The 15,587-nt window shown below is 35.4% G+C and overlaps 1 protein-coding gene across 3 annotated transcripts in view; it reads left to right on the top strand.

The window, feature by feature from the left end:
• TAB3 (TGF-beta activated kinase 1 (MAP3K7) binding protein 3) overlaps positions 1–15,587 on the top strand; it is an 84,209-nt gene that overhangs the window by 58,605 nt on the left and 10,017 nt on the right. Inside the window, exons 6-9 of one of the 3 annotated variants that reach the window (XM_072956761.1) lie at positions 3,711–3,788; positions 4,206–4,299; positions 7,349–7,432; positions 13,352–13,453. In XM_072956761.1, coding sequence (XP_072812862.1) covers positions 3,711–3,788; positions 4,206–4,299; positions 7,349–7,432; positions 13,352–13,453 — 358 coding nt within the window. The remainder of the gene's footprint in view (positions 1–3,710; positions 3,789–4,205; positions 4,300–7,348; positions 7,433–13,351; positions 13,454–15,587) is intronic. The other 2 variants (XM_072956762.1, XM_072956763.1) reach the window with 2 other exon arrangements.

The raw sequence follows: 15,587 nt of genomic DNA, 5'->3' as shown, positions 1-15,587 counted from the left end.
TCTGATTTTCATAAGGTTATTAGACCTCACCCTTTTTTCCTTCAATCTGATAACCTTATGAAAGTATTACAGCAGAAGTTATTAATACTAAGTGGTATAGTATTGCTATATAAGCAAAGAGGAAAGGGGGAAAGGATTTTAGAAGAGAAAAGTTGAGGTAACAAAGGCTTGAAGTCAAGACAGAAGTCGAGTCAACAACAGCTCCCTTGCTTAAGCTGAGATTTCTGGTGTCTTAACAGGTCAATGTGCAGGTTGATGCTAGTGTTTGAACTGTACTCTGCTGGTAATGGGGAACCAGTGGAAGTTTTTGAGATCAAGGAGAAACAGGCATATTTAATAATTTAATGAAATTTTTTTCTAATATTGACTAAAATAGCTAAGTATAATCAGTATTAGAAAGGTTTTAATTAAAACACATGGATAATTACAAAGCTATCTTTAACTAAAAGGTGATATTAGTATAAATCATATTTATGCCTCATTTTCCCTCCACTGGAAATCTGAATTATATCCTCTGCTTGGTTGAGATACTGAAGAATTCCCACATGGGAATCCACCAGTGATGTTTGGGCACTTTGGAGTCCTTTAAATACATGTGGAGTATAAACAAAGAAGTCATTTTTCTCTAAAATAACCATATAAACTTTGTTTAGCACCCTCTTGCTGTGTAATAATCCATGCTAAAACTCTATTGATTTTGGGGGTTGTTGGCTAATGTAGCATAGAGTAGTGCTTCAAAAAACCCGAGATTTTACATGAGAGTTTTTATTGAGACTTCTTTAGTAGAAAAAGAGAGAAGTTAGTAAAACTACTCCCCTAGGCCATAATTTAATTTGTTGTTATTACAGGGAATTTCAAAGGTACGTAAGGAGAATAGGATAGTGAACCTCTGTGTAGTAACCACCCAGCTTCAGAAATTAGCAGCTCACGTGGGTGATGATATTTGAGAGATGAGAAATTTGAGTGTGTGATTCCCATGTATTGCCAATGCCAGGCCTAGAAGAAGATGGAAGACTAATAAGAGTGCAAGGTTGGTGAACAGTTATACATGGTGGTTTAGATGTAGGCTTTCAGTTTCAGGTGTGAATTTGAATCCTACTTCTGCTACTTATGTGTCGCTCATATATCCTTGGATAAGCAGCTTTCTTTATGCTTGTTTTCTTATCTATAATATATATGTGAATACCCATTGCATGGGATTTTTGTTAGGATAATATAAGATACATTAAACAATTTATACAATGCCCAACAAATAGTATTCTTATAAAATGTATTGTTTACAAGATATGGGAAAAAGTCTGCTCTCATACATACGTGCAACACAAATTGGAACTATTTTGCAAAATTTGATTTCCTTTTAACTTTAGGAACATGCATAACATAAAGGTATATCATGTAGGAAATTAAGAAATTAAGTGTTTGGTCAGAATTCCCTTTTTGTTCATAGAGACTCACTCGTGACACCATGACATAGTTGAGAGAGTGCCCACATAGGCTCTGGAACCAGAGTAACTCTGTGCTCACTGGTTCTAACTTCTCTGCATTTGATTTTCTCTATCTTTATAGCGGAATTATAAGAAGTACATTTTAAGTGCCTCGCTCAGTAAATGGCTATCCCTATCATTGTCCCACTCACGTAGGATTATGCAAGATAGTTGACTTTTTTGCTACTAAGCACATATTGCCACCTTTAAGTTTGCAAACTAATTTATTATCAAGCAGTATATAGAAACTTAGTTAGAAACCCATGTGCCTCATGAGACTGGAATGCACATTTGTGACCAGCTATATGTGCAGTTGCAGAAACTTAGAGGGGCAGTGAAATAATCTTTGCAAGGAAGGCAGAAGTGAAAGATGCATGACGACCATCATTTCTCAGTCTACTATTTGCAAAGCATTGTATAAAATGCTGTGGAAGATGTCATCTCTTAAAGAGATCTGAATGTGAAAAGATACACATATATGTCTATGAACCTGTATGCATGTGTGGGTGTGTGTAAGAGAGAGGGAGAAATGCTAATGTAAGACAGTAAATCAGAAGTGCTGGCTGGCTAAATGGTAATGATATTAAGTACTTTTAGAGTTCTGAGATAGAAGTGTTAGCTTTTTGCTACTAGGGCTCAAAGATGAGACCGTTCCACGGAGAAGGGGGAAATGTAAGTTATTCCTTGAAGGATAAATAAGATTGTAATAAGCCGAGAGCTTCCAATTACTCGTTCGTTCAAGTCCCTCCCTCCCCATCTTGTTCTGATCAATTGGGTTTTTGGACCAACGCACAGCTTTAAGTCCCACATGCATAACTGGGGCAAGCCACCCAAGAACACAAGTTCTTAAAATGCTGAAACAGTTGACCTAAGGTATTTCTGCTAGCTTTTGAAAAAAGATTAGACTTTTTTACCTAGAAATGTCAGATATAAGCATCCTAGTTTTTATAAACAAGTCTGAAATTACACACAGCCAATCTTGAAACCCCCTCCTTGATGAGAATACAGCGTACTTTTTGACAAATAGTAACATTTCAGAAGCAGCTTTTTTTCCCTCAATCAGAAGCTATGAAAAGGGACATAGGAATCTTACAGATAAACTGTTAGTTTAGTGAGTTCCAGTGGTTCTGCTATATTTGGAAATGAGCCTGTTGACAGGAGCTGTGTTGTGATTGTTATAAGCAAATGTGCAGTAGCCTCTTAACTGTAAAGTTTATTATAATGTTTCCATACTTAGTTACAGAGCTTCACTATTCAGGACCACTGTGACTGAAACATCCCCGTTTTCCCCCAAATATGTAAGTGGGATCACCTCCTTCAGGTACTTGACTTTTCCCAGTGTGATTCTACAAAAGAGTAGATTCTTTCCCATATTCCTAGGAAGACATCATCACTCTCTGAAACCCTTGAACAAGTGCTTTATTTTTAATATAAATGCTCAGATATGTTTTAAACTTTTCAGTGGTAATATTTAATATAGACAAGGGGTAAGCATTTTATATGTTACAGGAGTGAGAAAAGAAATTACTAATACTAAATATTTCTAAATGACTTTTGTGTTCCCCTAGCATTTTCAGGGATTATAATTTTTAAACTTCTGACACGTGCTAATTCAATGGGCATTCCTAGTTAATCTGCTAATATGTCTCGACAGCATGAGATCTTCCATTATTCGGAATTAAGATAACTCTTCTTGCTCATTTTTTTCCACTCTTACATTTAGTTTTTGGCAAAATACATGTTTTTAACAGAATAGGATTTTATTGTCTTCCTATCGTAGCAGATATTTATCTTTTATTTTATATAGTTGAAATCACCTTAATAACTGAGTGAATAGCTAGACTGTGCTGAAAGCTTCACTCCTCATGCCTCTGGAGTCTAAACTGTACATGTAAATAATAAGGAAATTCAGAATGCCAGGGGAAGTAGAGGTGTCCAAAAAACTTTAGGGCTCTTTTCACCTTTTAGTGTCTCATGTAATGCCCCTGAGAGGCCTAGGGAGTAGGCTGGCTCAAAGATTAAGGCAGAAGGAAACAGAATTGAAGAATAAGGTTCCTGAAATTTTCACGTACTAGGTTAATCGCTGGCTTTGATCCAGAAAATAAGAACTTGAGAAAAGGATTTCTATTTAAGTTTATATAGAGGACTTCTATATAAATCCTGACTGTACCAATTACTAGCTTTTATTACCTTGTGATAATTATATATAACTTCTTTGTGCTTCAGCTTCCTCATGTATATAAACGGAGTGATATCAGTACTTACCTTGCAAGATTGTCTTGGGGAAAGAATGAGAGAATTCTGGTGAGCATAGTGCCTGGCACTTAGTAAGCATTAATTAGTACTGCTGTAACTTTTACCAGCATGGACAGGACTAAAATAATGGACATTGCTTGTTTATGATTCATATAGTTGCCCTTATCATGAAAACATAGAAATAAAATATTCTCAGTGCTGTGATTAAAATGGTAGCATGTGTATGAGAGAACATAGTCTAGTATTATAGCCCCGCCACATTATGTGCAGTTTTTGTTTATATGTGGCTATACTGATGTCACCATTAAAAATAACATACAGGACTTGTTAAACATGCCCTCTTATGGATTAAGGCCATACTCTTGGTAATAACCAATCAGAACAATTAACGTGAATAGCAGTTCTTAAATGTTGGGCTTGATAATGACTTTCCCACAATTGCTATTTTGGGTCCTTTCTTACTAGCCTGAGGAAATGACAAGATTGAGAAGCATGAACAGACAACTGCAGATAAATGTTGACTGTACACTGAAAGAAGTTGACCTCCTTCAATCTAGAGGTATAGACTTGATTATTTGGTAAACCATAAGTTATAGTGTGGTGTTTTAAGCTGCTTAAATAGCGATCATTTTGGTTTTACAGAAATAATGGATAAAAACTCTCTCTTAAAAGATTACAATCCTGGTAAAGCGATCCCTCCACCCTGCGGTCATAGATCAGATTTGGGTGATCAAAAAATATCTTTACTTAGGCAACTTCATCATTAAGTTCTTATCATTTAGACTGTTCTATGTTGTTACTCTGCATTTATCCTCTTTTAGTCATTACTGTGCATATTTTATAAATCGATGAATTTTAATCTAAAACTTAGTAGATTCTTATTTTATGTGATAGTCATCAAAAATATCTGTAAAAGTAGGGATCCCAAGTGAGAACATCAGATTTCTCAGTTTAAAAATGAATTCCATATGCCATTTTTTTGTTACGTGTTACATGAAAACATTCAGCTCTATCTTAGAGATTTGTTTTGTTTTGTTTTGGGGTTTTTTTTGGCTTTCTTATAGAAGTGTACTACAGTAGAAGCTCTCTTAATTGACTTTGATTTACCCAGCTCACCAGGCTAGAGAGATTCTTCATTTCCTCTGTGAAATACACTGACCGAGTCTGCAGCCACCGCATGCTCCTGATGAGGAGGCTGCATTCGGGCGTGTCCTCATACTGTTGCTCCTCCCATCAGTTGAATGGTCTACTTACCAAGAAGAGTCAGGTGTATCTCTTCCCAAACCTGTTTATACCAGTTACTATACTTCTGTAACGTAATGTTTTTTAAACTGACATGAATGCAGGAGCTGCTTCTTTCTATAAAAACCAAAGGCACATGCTTTTTAAAGACTCAAACAAACACACAGTAACAAAAATAGGGACTGTGAATTAGATATGGGTGAAAAGAGTTAAAGAGGAAAATCTAATAGGGTTCTGTTCTCAAATTAAATATCCTTAAAGTGTCTTTCTTGCTCCATTCCAAAATCAAAACAGCAAATTATAGATCAGGGTTCAGCAAACTAGCCTACTGCCTGTTTTTGTACATAAAATTCTAATGGAACAGAGCCTTGCCCATTTGTTTACATATTGTGTGGGGCTGTTTTTGTGTTTCAACAGGACAGTTGAGGGCTTACAACAGTATTACAGTCCACAAATCCTGACATTTTAATTTTCTGGCCCTTTACAGACAAAATTTACTTACCCCCCACTTTAGATCCTCATGATAGGTGTAGTTTATTAAGACAGACAGACAGACAGTATAGAAGTCTAGTCAACAGACACCTGAAGAAGAGGTCTTGGTCCAACATAAAAATATTGCTGTTTATGTATGTTTTGTTGCATTAAAGTTGATGTGATTATTCTTTAACAATTTTGTGTTTTACTCAGAGCCCCCACCCCCACACCCCACACCCCACACCACTTAATGTTCTTAATTATGGCAGCTAAGAGAGCTTCTACTGTATTGTAAGGTACCTCATTGCCATTTTAGGCAAGATTAAACAGTAGAAGCAGGGGAACCCAAAAGACGTGGAACTACGTGAACAATAGACAGAAGCAAATTTGCATGTGAAAGTTGAGCAATCTCGTTGGGTATCCTTAAAGTTATTTTCAGAAGCTTAGTCACTCTACAGCCTACTGGCGGTAAGCAATGAATTGCTATGCATGATGTGGGGGTTATATAAACTTTGCTACTGTATTAGAAGGTTGCATCAATTTTTTTTTGCTTGTGTGTTCTTTGAAACATTTGGTTAGGATATTTATAGTAAGCCTTATGGGATCTAGACAGTAGATCATCAGCTGTAACGTAAGTAATTGAAGAAATACATAAGCAGCATCTTAAACTGTAAAAAGATCTAATTAATATATCAAATAGCATTGTGGCTTTTATGAGCCGTCATAGGAATTATTTTCAGAAAATTATTTTAAAATTGCATATCCAAATGGATAAAGGCATTTGTGTAATAGGACTGCAAGGGAAAGCATTATTAAGGTTTTATAAGCAAAGAGCTGTGTTTTTTGTCTCCATTGGGCAACAGAGAACTCTTTTTGGTGCTTAAGCATTTCTCAGTCTCCTTTCATAAGGGGTCCAAATATATCCACTTTTACTAAATTCTATTCTCGTGCTCTGGAAAATTTTTATACTGAGTTTCCAATCTAAACTTTTAAGTGACAGAGTAGAAGGAGATCAGTGTATGATTTGATGAAAAGCAGCTCTGTTGGTTTTGGAGAGGAAAATTTCTGTTGGGGAAAAAAATTGGGTCTAGAAATCAAGAGATCCAACATATGTAAATAGGGATGGATACAGGTAAAAAGCTTACTTGGAATTGTGCAGACCAGATTGCGGTGGTAGGTTCACAGATGTGAAGGTAGGACCCAAAGCTGGCAGTGGATCAAAAGTGATCTTGGAGGAGTCTTGGCAGAAGGGGCTGAAACAGACTCACTAGATCAGGGAACGAACATTTTAAGAAAGGTGAAAATTTTGTGGCAAGCCAAAATTTTCAGGGATTGTTCTTATCATTTTGAAATTGGCAGCATGTCATCTTCTATTGATATCTGTAGGCAACATTTTAAGATTCTCCATTTCTTAAAGAAAGGAATCCATGATGTAACAACTTGATTAATCTTTGTAAATTTATATATTTAGCTTCTTCCATAGTTGAATTTATAATGGATAAAATTTTAAGGTAAATTATGAAAGACACAAAAGTAAGCTTTCTCATGGTTTGTTCATTAAAATCAAAACAAAAACAGTTCACTCATCCTTTCATTTCTCTTCATTTACCTCCCTAAATGCGCCACAAGCTTAATTCTGTGTAGAATTGAGCTTTACAGTTAGAAAAATAGTCTTTAAGGTGATACGTTGTAGACAGATACTGGTATGGTAGCTTGCTTGGGTCTTTTCTCATCAGTGTCAGTGGGAGGAGAGTAGGATACTATAATGAGTTTTGAGACCCTGGAAAACAGTTCCCCTTCTTACATGTTTTATTTCCATTTTTTCCTTATCAAAAAATTCAAGTAACAGGAGAAAGAGGCCTAAATGCCTGCTCATTTTATTTTCTTTATAGGAAACTTTGATCCAAAAGCCATGAATAATTTTTATGACAACATAGAACCTGGCCCAGTTGTACCACCCAAGCCATCTAAAAAAGGTGAGTAGGGAAATGTCACAAACATCATAGAAATAAATATCAAAATTCTTTGGAAGTCCATATATAATGCAAATTTCTTCAGCTATAGAGATAGCATTAAAAAGTACTAAAGTTAGCAACTCCTAGAATTATTGTCAAAGTTAGTTAGATGGGACACTTTAAAAAAAGTTGAAGCAATATATTAAGTATTAAACTTACTGAGCACTGTGAAAACTGTCAAAGGTAATTCTTAAATTCTTACAAAAATAAGAGAATTTTAAAGGTGTTAGGTTTGTTAGAATGGAAAATTTGTTCTCAAAGGACAGAGTAAGTCCTACATAACCAAGATTTGAAGGAATCACTTGGATAATTGTTAAATCATTTCTGGGTGATAATTAAAGGTATCAAATCTGTCTTTTTTATGTACAAAAATGTTTAATGGGCATTTTAGTATCTTAAAAACTTAAACTTTCACTGCCCCATTCGTACAGTTATCAAGACTGCAGTAAACTACGCATTTCATATCTTAATCCTATTTGCTTTAACCAACTCAGGATAAATTGATAATGAAAACATGCAATAGTGGAGAATGCCTTAGCTTAAAAAAATTACCTAAATTAAAAAATCTCATTAATCAGGGAACGTACAAATTCTACCTAAATAAAGTTACCTGATCTAAATTAAGTTTTGGTTGAAACAGCTTTCTATGTATTTTAAGCTCAGTAGAGAGTATTTTTAAGTATTTTATTTATAGGTTGAAATGCAGTATCTGTTCCTCTTTTTATTGTTTACTACTACCAACCATAGATGTTTCAACTAATCTACATTTCTAAAAATGGTACAAAAAAGAATCTTAGTGGATGACTGCCAAGTACCAGATTTGGCACTCTGGCAACTTTATATGCAATTTCAAGCTGGGTTATATCACTAATCACTTTAACCATTTAGATTAATAATATGAATCTTTCAAATTGATTTTGCTTGAGTGTCTGCTAAGGAAACATTACCTAGTGGTGATCCAGTTAATTGATTCATGGATTATCATGGAGGAAGCACCCTTTTTAAGGTAGTGCGTTGAAAAGCTGTTAACCTGGGAACAGAGGACCAAGGTGATGATAAATGAACAGTGTGTCCACTACGAGCCACCTTAATTAGCATAATCTCTAAGGTATATAGTCTGAAGGATCCACCATAAATACAAAAACGCTCCTCTCACTTAACCTCTAAAATCTTGAAATTTCTCATCTTCCAGGAAAAGCTAGACCTCTCTTTGGGCAAGGTCAGATTCTTTGCTGTACAGTAGTTAAAGCAGTGCTCAGAAGGAAATGTATCGCTTTGAATGTTTGTTTAAGACAAGAAGATGTCATTGACCTAAAATTATACCTTAAGAAACTAGAAGAGAACAAATTAAGTAGAAGAAAGGAAAGAAAAGAAATGTCAATGAGAGAAATAACAGAGAAAGTTTATCAAAGTCGAAAAAGGTTTGATCTCTGAAAGATAAACAAAATCAGTGAACTTTAAGGTTGACTAATCTAGGGGGTCAGAAATGAAAGATGTGTTACCCATTAAAATAGTCAAGATGTTCATTGCATTGCCTTATGTTAATAAACTCAACACCTTAGATGAAATGGACACATTCCTTGATGAAATAGGACATATTATAGCTATGCATCTATTAAAGAAATTGAATCCATTACCAAAAGTTTTCCAACAAAGGAAAACTCCAGATCCAGATGGCTTCACTATGGGTGAATTCTGTCAAATTTTTAAAGGAAGAGATGTCAGTTACACAAACTCTGAGGGAAAAAAGGAGGAAGGAAAACTTCCAATTTTTTTCCCCCTTTAGTGGAGCCAGCAGGATCCTGATTCCAAAACCTGATAGGCAATACCTACCTCCCAGAAAGAAAACGAAAGTTACATATCGGGAACCCTCATGATCATAAAAACAACAACAAAAAAACCCTAATAAAATATTCACAATATATAAAGGAGATAATACATCACGACTAAACTGGGCTTATTAGGTCAGGAATGCAGTATTAACAAAGTAAAGGAGAAAAAGCCTATGACCATTTTACTAGGTACAGGGAAAAACATCTGACAAAATTCAGATGACATGATTATTTGCAAGGAAAATCTAGAGATGCCAAACAACTATTAGAACTAATAACTGAGTTTAACAAGGTTTTGGGATATTAAGGTTAGCATCCTTAGCAAACAATTGGTATTGTAATGGTCTCTTTCACTCCATTTTCTATCAGAAAGCATAACATTCTTATTAATAAATTTAACCAGAGATCTATGTTGAAAGTTATAAAAATAGTTATAAAAGTAACTGCCAAAAGAAATTAAAGACCTAAATAGTGCAATAAAACCATGTTTATGATTAAATCAGTATTGTTTTGAAATAGGCCTATTCTTTTCATCTTGATTAGTAGATACAATGCAATAACAAATTTAACTCCACTAGACTTTTCTCTTTCGGTAGAAATTAATAAGCTGATACAGAAATTCATAGAGCAATGTACAAAACTTAGAGTATCCAACACAAACTGAAAAAGAAGTCTTTGGGTGTCTTATGTTAACCAACTTAGCACTCACCATAAAGCTACAGTAATCACAGTATGGTACTGGCATAGGGATTAAAAAAAATAGATTAACTGCAGCAAAATAGCTCAGATGTAACTGTCACTTACACTGCCAGTTGATTTTTGAGAAACGCACCAAAGCAACCAGTGGAGAAAGGAAAGTCTTTAACAGCCAGTGCTGGAAGAACTGGATATCCATGTGGGAAAAAATTTTTGATCCTTACCTCATACTATAAGAGCTAAACTCCAAAGTTTCCAGAACAAAAACACAGAGTATCTTCGCAGATAGGACACAGGAAGCAATGAAAAGAAAAACGATTGGTAAATTAGCCTTCATTAAAATTCAACACCTCTGCTCATTCAAGACACACTATTAAGTAAAAGAGCAAGCTGCAGATTGGGATAAAATATTTGCAAAACAGGTATCTGGTATAGAACTGGTACCCAGAATATATAAAGAACCTTTATAACACAATAAAAGACAACCCCGCTTTTAAAAGTGCAAAACATTTGAGCAGACATTTCCCAAGAGAGTACATACATAATTTATATATATATAAATATATATATAGCCATTTATATATATATATAGAGAGAGAGAGAGAGAGCGCGCGAGCGCGAGAGAGCACCAATAAGCATGTGAAGATAGTCAATTTGAGTAGATACTAGGGAAAGGCACATGAAAACCCTGATACCACCTCACATCAACCAGAATGCCAAAAAACTCCAGAGACTGATAGGAAGTATTAGAATTCTTACGCATTTTTGGTGAACGTGTAAAATGGTGTCACCATTTTGGAGAATAGTCCAGCCATTTCTTTTGAAACCAGACATGCCCTATAGCCTATCAATTCTACTTTAAAGATTTATCTAAGAGCCTCTAAAGCATATGTCCACAAAGTGACGTGTACTAGAGGATTCACAGCATTTTTTTCATAATAATCAAAAATAATCAAAAACTGAAAATAGCCCAAGTATACATCAGAACAGTGGTTCTCTCTCGGAGTTGAGGTGGAAATTAACTGGGAAAGGGCATGGGAGAATTTTCTGAGTTGATGGTAATGTTCTAAGTCTTGATAGGGTTTGGATTATCCAGGTGTGTATATGCTTTTGGTAAAAACTCATCAAACGGTACACTTCAGGTCTGTGTATTTCATTGTATAAATTTTACCTTGAAAATTCACAAAGAAATAAAAGGAAAATTTCCTGAGGTAATACCATAGAGTAATTGCCAGGAGCCCATGTATACTAAGTTTTCTAGTAGTGGTAAGGTCCATGTAGATATGTCATTTTGCCTTCTTTGAGATCAGCGCCATGTATTTGAGGTGAGAGGTTCCTGTTTGGTATACGTCTCAGCTGGAAATTGTGCAGGGCTTGCATTAATATCAAGCTTCATCTAGCTCCCTAGAAGGAACTTTACAGTAAAAGCGCTCTTTTCCATGGCACTTTTAATTCTAACAAAATTTGCTAAAATGATATTGGATAGTCCCTTAGAGTTATAATGGGATTTAAATTACAATTAACGTCTTAAAAATGTATCAGACACCCAATATGTAGACACATTATGTAAATACATACATCCGAGATCCCACAAAGGTAAGACCTAACTCTTACCCCAAAGCAGTTTTTACTCTACGTATACACAGGATTTTTTTTTTTTTAAAAACGAAAAAGTAGACTAGAAAGTGATTACTTTAACACCTTCACTATAAATGAATTTCTGCTTTGGAAATTGAATTGAGTTTTATATAATTAGTGAGACTACAAAATGGTGCTATTATATACTATATACAGTTTTTAAGTCTTTCACTTTTTTATACTAAGACTTAAACAGTAGAACTTGATTACAATCTGCAATTCTTTAGGAAGCCTTCTCATCACAGAATTGTAAAAGCTATTTGGTTTTCTATTGTTTTCTTTTAAGCGCTTGGAAGATTCTCTTCTTTTAGTTTATCTTGTTTAATGCAGATTATCTTGCAGTACCACTTAACATTTTACTTGCTTTTAAAATGTGAGTAACTGGGAGAATTGGCTTATTGGTTACAGTAAATGTCCTGAAGTTACTTCAGAGATACGCTAAAAATCCAAATGGAATATAGATGTTTATCTGAATAACAAGTGTGGTAATTAAAGAGAACGAGAGAGTGAAGGAAAGACAGGGAGAGAGAGAAATGTTTTTGGAATGGACTTAAGTTAAGTAACCCAGTCTGCATGTAAGCTCATCAGGTGATTCAGAAAGTACTCCCCACCCCGTGTTTGGTAACTCATAGTGGCGACAGCACTGACCTTGGACTTGAGTGCTGGCCTTGGTTGTCTTGGTCACTTGACTATTAAGATCCAGTGTGTGCACCAGGGAGGTGACCACTCCAGACATTTAGCTGGTGTATTTTACAGGGTCGTTGTGGCAGTGAGGAGATGTGTGATACTATAAAAGTGCTTATAAATCTAAGAAACAAAACTGCTCCTTACTCTTTGGAGCCTAAGTAGATGTCCCTTCTGCTTTTGTTTCCTCTGATAATGGAATGTGTAAGTACCTTGCTTAGGATTGTGGAGCACTGATTTCCAAAGGTGGGTTATAATAGGGGACTTTTTATGGGCTCAGAACAGGTTACAAAATGCGGTATCTTTGAGTCTTAAGGGTAAATAATACGAAGTCTGCCCTTTTTTGTTTTTACTTAATACAAAAGATTACCTACTAATTACCTATAAGTTAATAGAAACAGTAGTCTAGCAAGAAATTGGTATGCCTGCACTCCATGGTGTGAAGTGTCTACTGAGCTTTTGCACACATAGGTAGCTGGAATTTATGAAATGATTGTGGAGCATGTGGTATCAGTACATAGTATTATTTTGAGTTGGTTCTGATTTTTTAAATACTGCTACTCTTATTCTTTAATTATGTACTGCTGTAGTTTAGTGTTACCATTAGTGTAATGGGTTCTTTGGTTAGCCTTATGCATAGGGTACTTTAAACACATAACTTTCTAATAACTGTTGTTTGATCTGGCAGTTGCTAAGGTATGATTCCCCAAATAGTGCTTTCATATTGACACTTAATTACTGTCATTGAGTTTGCACCCCCAGCCCACTAGAAAGTGGGAAACTGGTGAAATAAGTCATTTATTCCAAGTAGTTAGAGAAGATGGAAAAAGGTGTAAGAACCACTGCTCTGTATAGGTTGAAAGGCAGTATTAAATATGACACTTACCCTTACGGGAGGACTGCAGGTAGCATGAAGTGAGAGAGTAAACACTTGAACTGTGAGCATCCTGTGAGAGATCCTTGTGAGCCTGTCCACTCTTCTAATGAATGGCTTGATCCCTTCTTCCTGGCTTTGCTTCTTCTCATACAGACTCGTCAGACCCCTGCACAATTGAGAGGAAAGCCCGAAGAATTAGCGTGACCTCCAGAATACAGGAGGACGTCCATGACACCCAGGCAGCAGCTGCAGATGGTTTGTACTTGTGTGTCTGGAGTTTGTGCAGAATGTCCAAACACACGTGTTAACCCATGTAGAGTTAGCATAAGTAAAGGCCAACTGTTGTTCCTTTAAAAAAGTTACTCAGTTTCTAAGGCTGCTCTGTTTAGTAGAAATACAATTCAAGCCACATCCATAATTTAAAATTTTCTGTTAGCCTAAGTAACAAAGTAAAAAAGTAAAAAGTATCTTTTCACTATGAAATTAGTATAAAATTCTTAGTGAAATGTTTTTTACATTCTTAAGTTCATACTGAATCTTTGAAATATTGTGTATGTTCTAGACTGATAGCACGTCTCAATTCAGAGTGGCTGCATTTCAAGTGGCCAGTTGCCACCATATTGGACAAAGCCCTCTAAGATAATAGTATTTAGAAAGCAAGGCCAAGTCAATAATAAAATAATTTGAAAGCTCTGGAATTTTTAAGTTCTCACTGAAGTTTTCTAATGCTTCTTGAACGTTACTCTGGGATTCAGTTTAAATGAGTTTTCTATAAAGGCTGTATATGTTTTGAGTTTGTGCGAGTATTCTACTTGATATTTCTTAAATTCCCCTTAATGCAGAAATAATATTATATGACTAGGTGGAAAGATCCCAATGCTTAGAACAAACCAAGCATGAAACTACATTATACTTCATATTGTTGAGAAACAAATCCTGCCTCCTTTACCTAATCGGCATTATTTCCAGTTAGTGGGAAAAGAACAGCTTTTCTATGAGTTTATTTATCTTTGAAACTGTATTTGAAAATTTTCGTTGCATCCTTCTAATTTTTTCTAATTCCTATTTTTCATTGAAGTGTAGTTGACTTACAATGTTAGTTTCAGGTGTACAGCAGAGTGGTTCAGTTACACATATATATTCTAATTATTATATAAAGAATATTGATTAACTGATAAGTTGTCACTTTATATTTGTAAGGATAGTCAGTTTTGTGGAAGATTAGCCTATTAAAATTAATCCATGTAAAAATACTCTCAAAGGAAAAAACCTATTTACTTCAATTCTTACTCATGTATAACTATGCATATTCTGTTGAGTTTTTAGTTTTCATTTTCTATAAGGTGTGAAACATCTTTGCCTTTTAAATACTCTGTGGAAAAGAAAAGATTTCACAATTTCACACCTTCAAATCAAAAGAAAGTGGAAATCTACCATGTCTTTGGGGTTTTGATGCTTCTGTTTAATCAGTACTTCCCTGTGATGAAATGAGCAGTGTTTTTGTTTGTTTTTTAAGGACCAACAATAATTGTAAGTTAGGAGCCTTTTAAATGTATGTTTTGATAAGTTACTTCAGAGTAACTTATTATTCCAAAATGTTAAGATACCAAAGGCTAGCAAAATATGCCTGTTTGGCATTAGGACTACTTTGAGAAACTGCAGACACTAGAAAAGCTCTGAAAGTAGAGTAGAAGATACCCTTTTGTAAGGGACACGGCATTTCTAAATGCAGTCTCCATTTCTAAGTGTCTTATGACTCTAAATCATAAGGGAGTCAATGGAGAAGGCAATGACATAAATTTGCTTACAAACTTTACGCTTATTTACTGTGCTTTTCCTGGTGACTTGCACCATCCCAGGAAGTTAACTTGTTTTCCTGGGTCTTTCCTATGTATACACAAGGTATTCAGGTTATTAAATCTTTTTCTCTTGTTAATCTATCTTTTTATTGCAGGGGTATCTCAGCCAAGAACTCAGAAGGGTAGAGTGAAAAATTTTTTTCCTCCCCTACATTAAAACAGTGACAAAGGTCCCCAGGTATCCTTGGATTAGTTAGGTTAAAAGAGGTTTTCCAATTATTTACGTAGTTTAGGAAAGAGGAATTAGGAAAACCTTTTCATACTAAACATTTACACTGCCACAATCTAAGAATGAAGGCTATGTTTGGAGTGAGTTAGCCCAGAAAGATAGGAGGAGGAGGATAAAGGTGCATTCGGGGAGAGTAAGGTAGCTAGAGAGAGGCTGTAGGCCTAGCATGCAGGAGGTCCTAGGTTCGATTCTGGAGGAGGCAGAGGGAGAGGAAGTGAGGAGATTCCATCATGGGAGAAAAGGGACTTACCCGTGCCCATGGAGAGCCCCTGTTTTCAGATTGATGTTGTTTGCTTTTTTT

Source organism: Vicugna pacos, chromosome X (assembly GCF_048564905.1).
Source record: "Vicugna pacos chromosome X, VicPac4, whole genome shotgun sequence".
In the NCBI taxonomy this organism is placed as follows: Eukaryota; Metazoa; Chordata; class Mammalia; order Artiodactyla; family Camelidae; genus Vicugna; species Vicugna pacos.
Note: the sequence above shows the minus strand (reverse complement) of the source record. Positions and strands in the feature narration are given on the sequence as shown.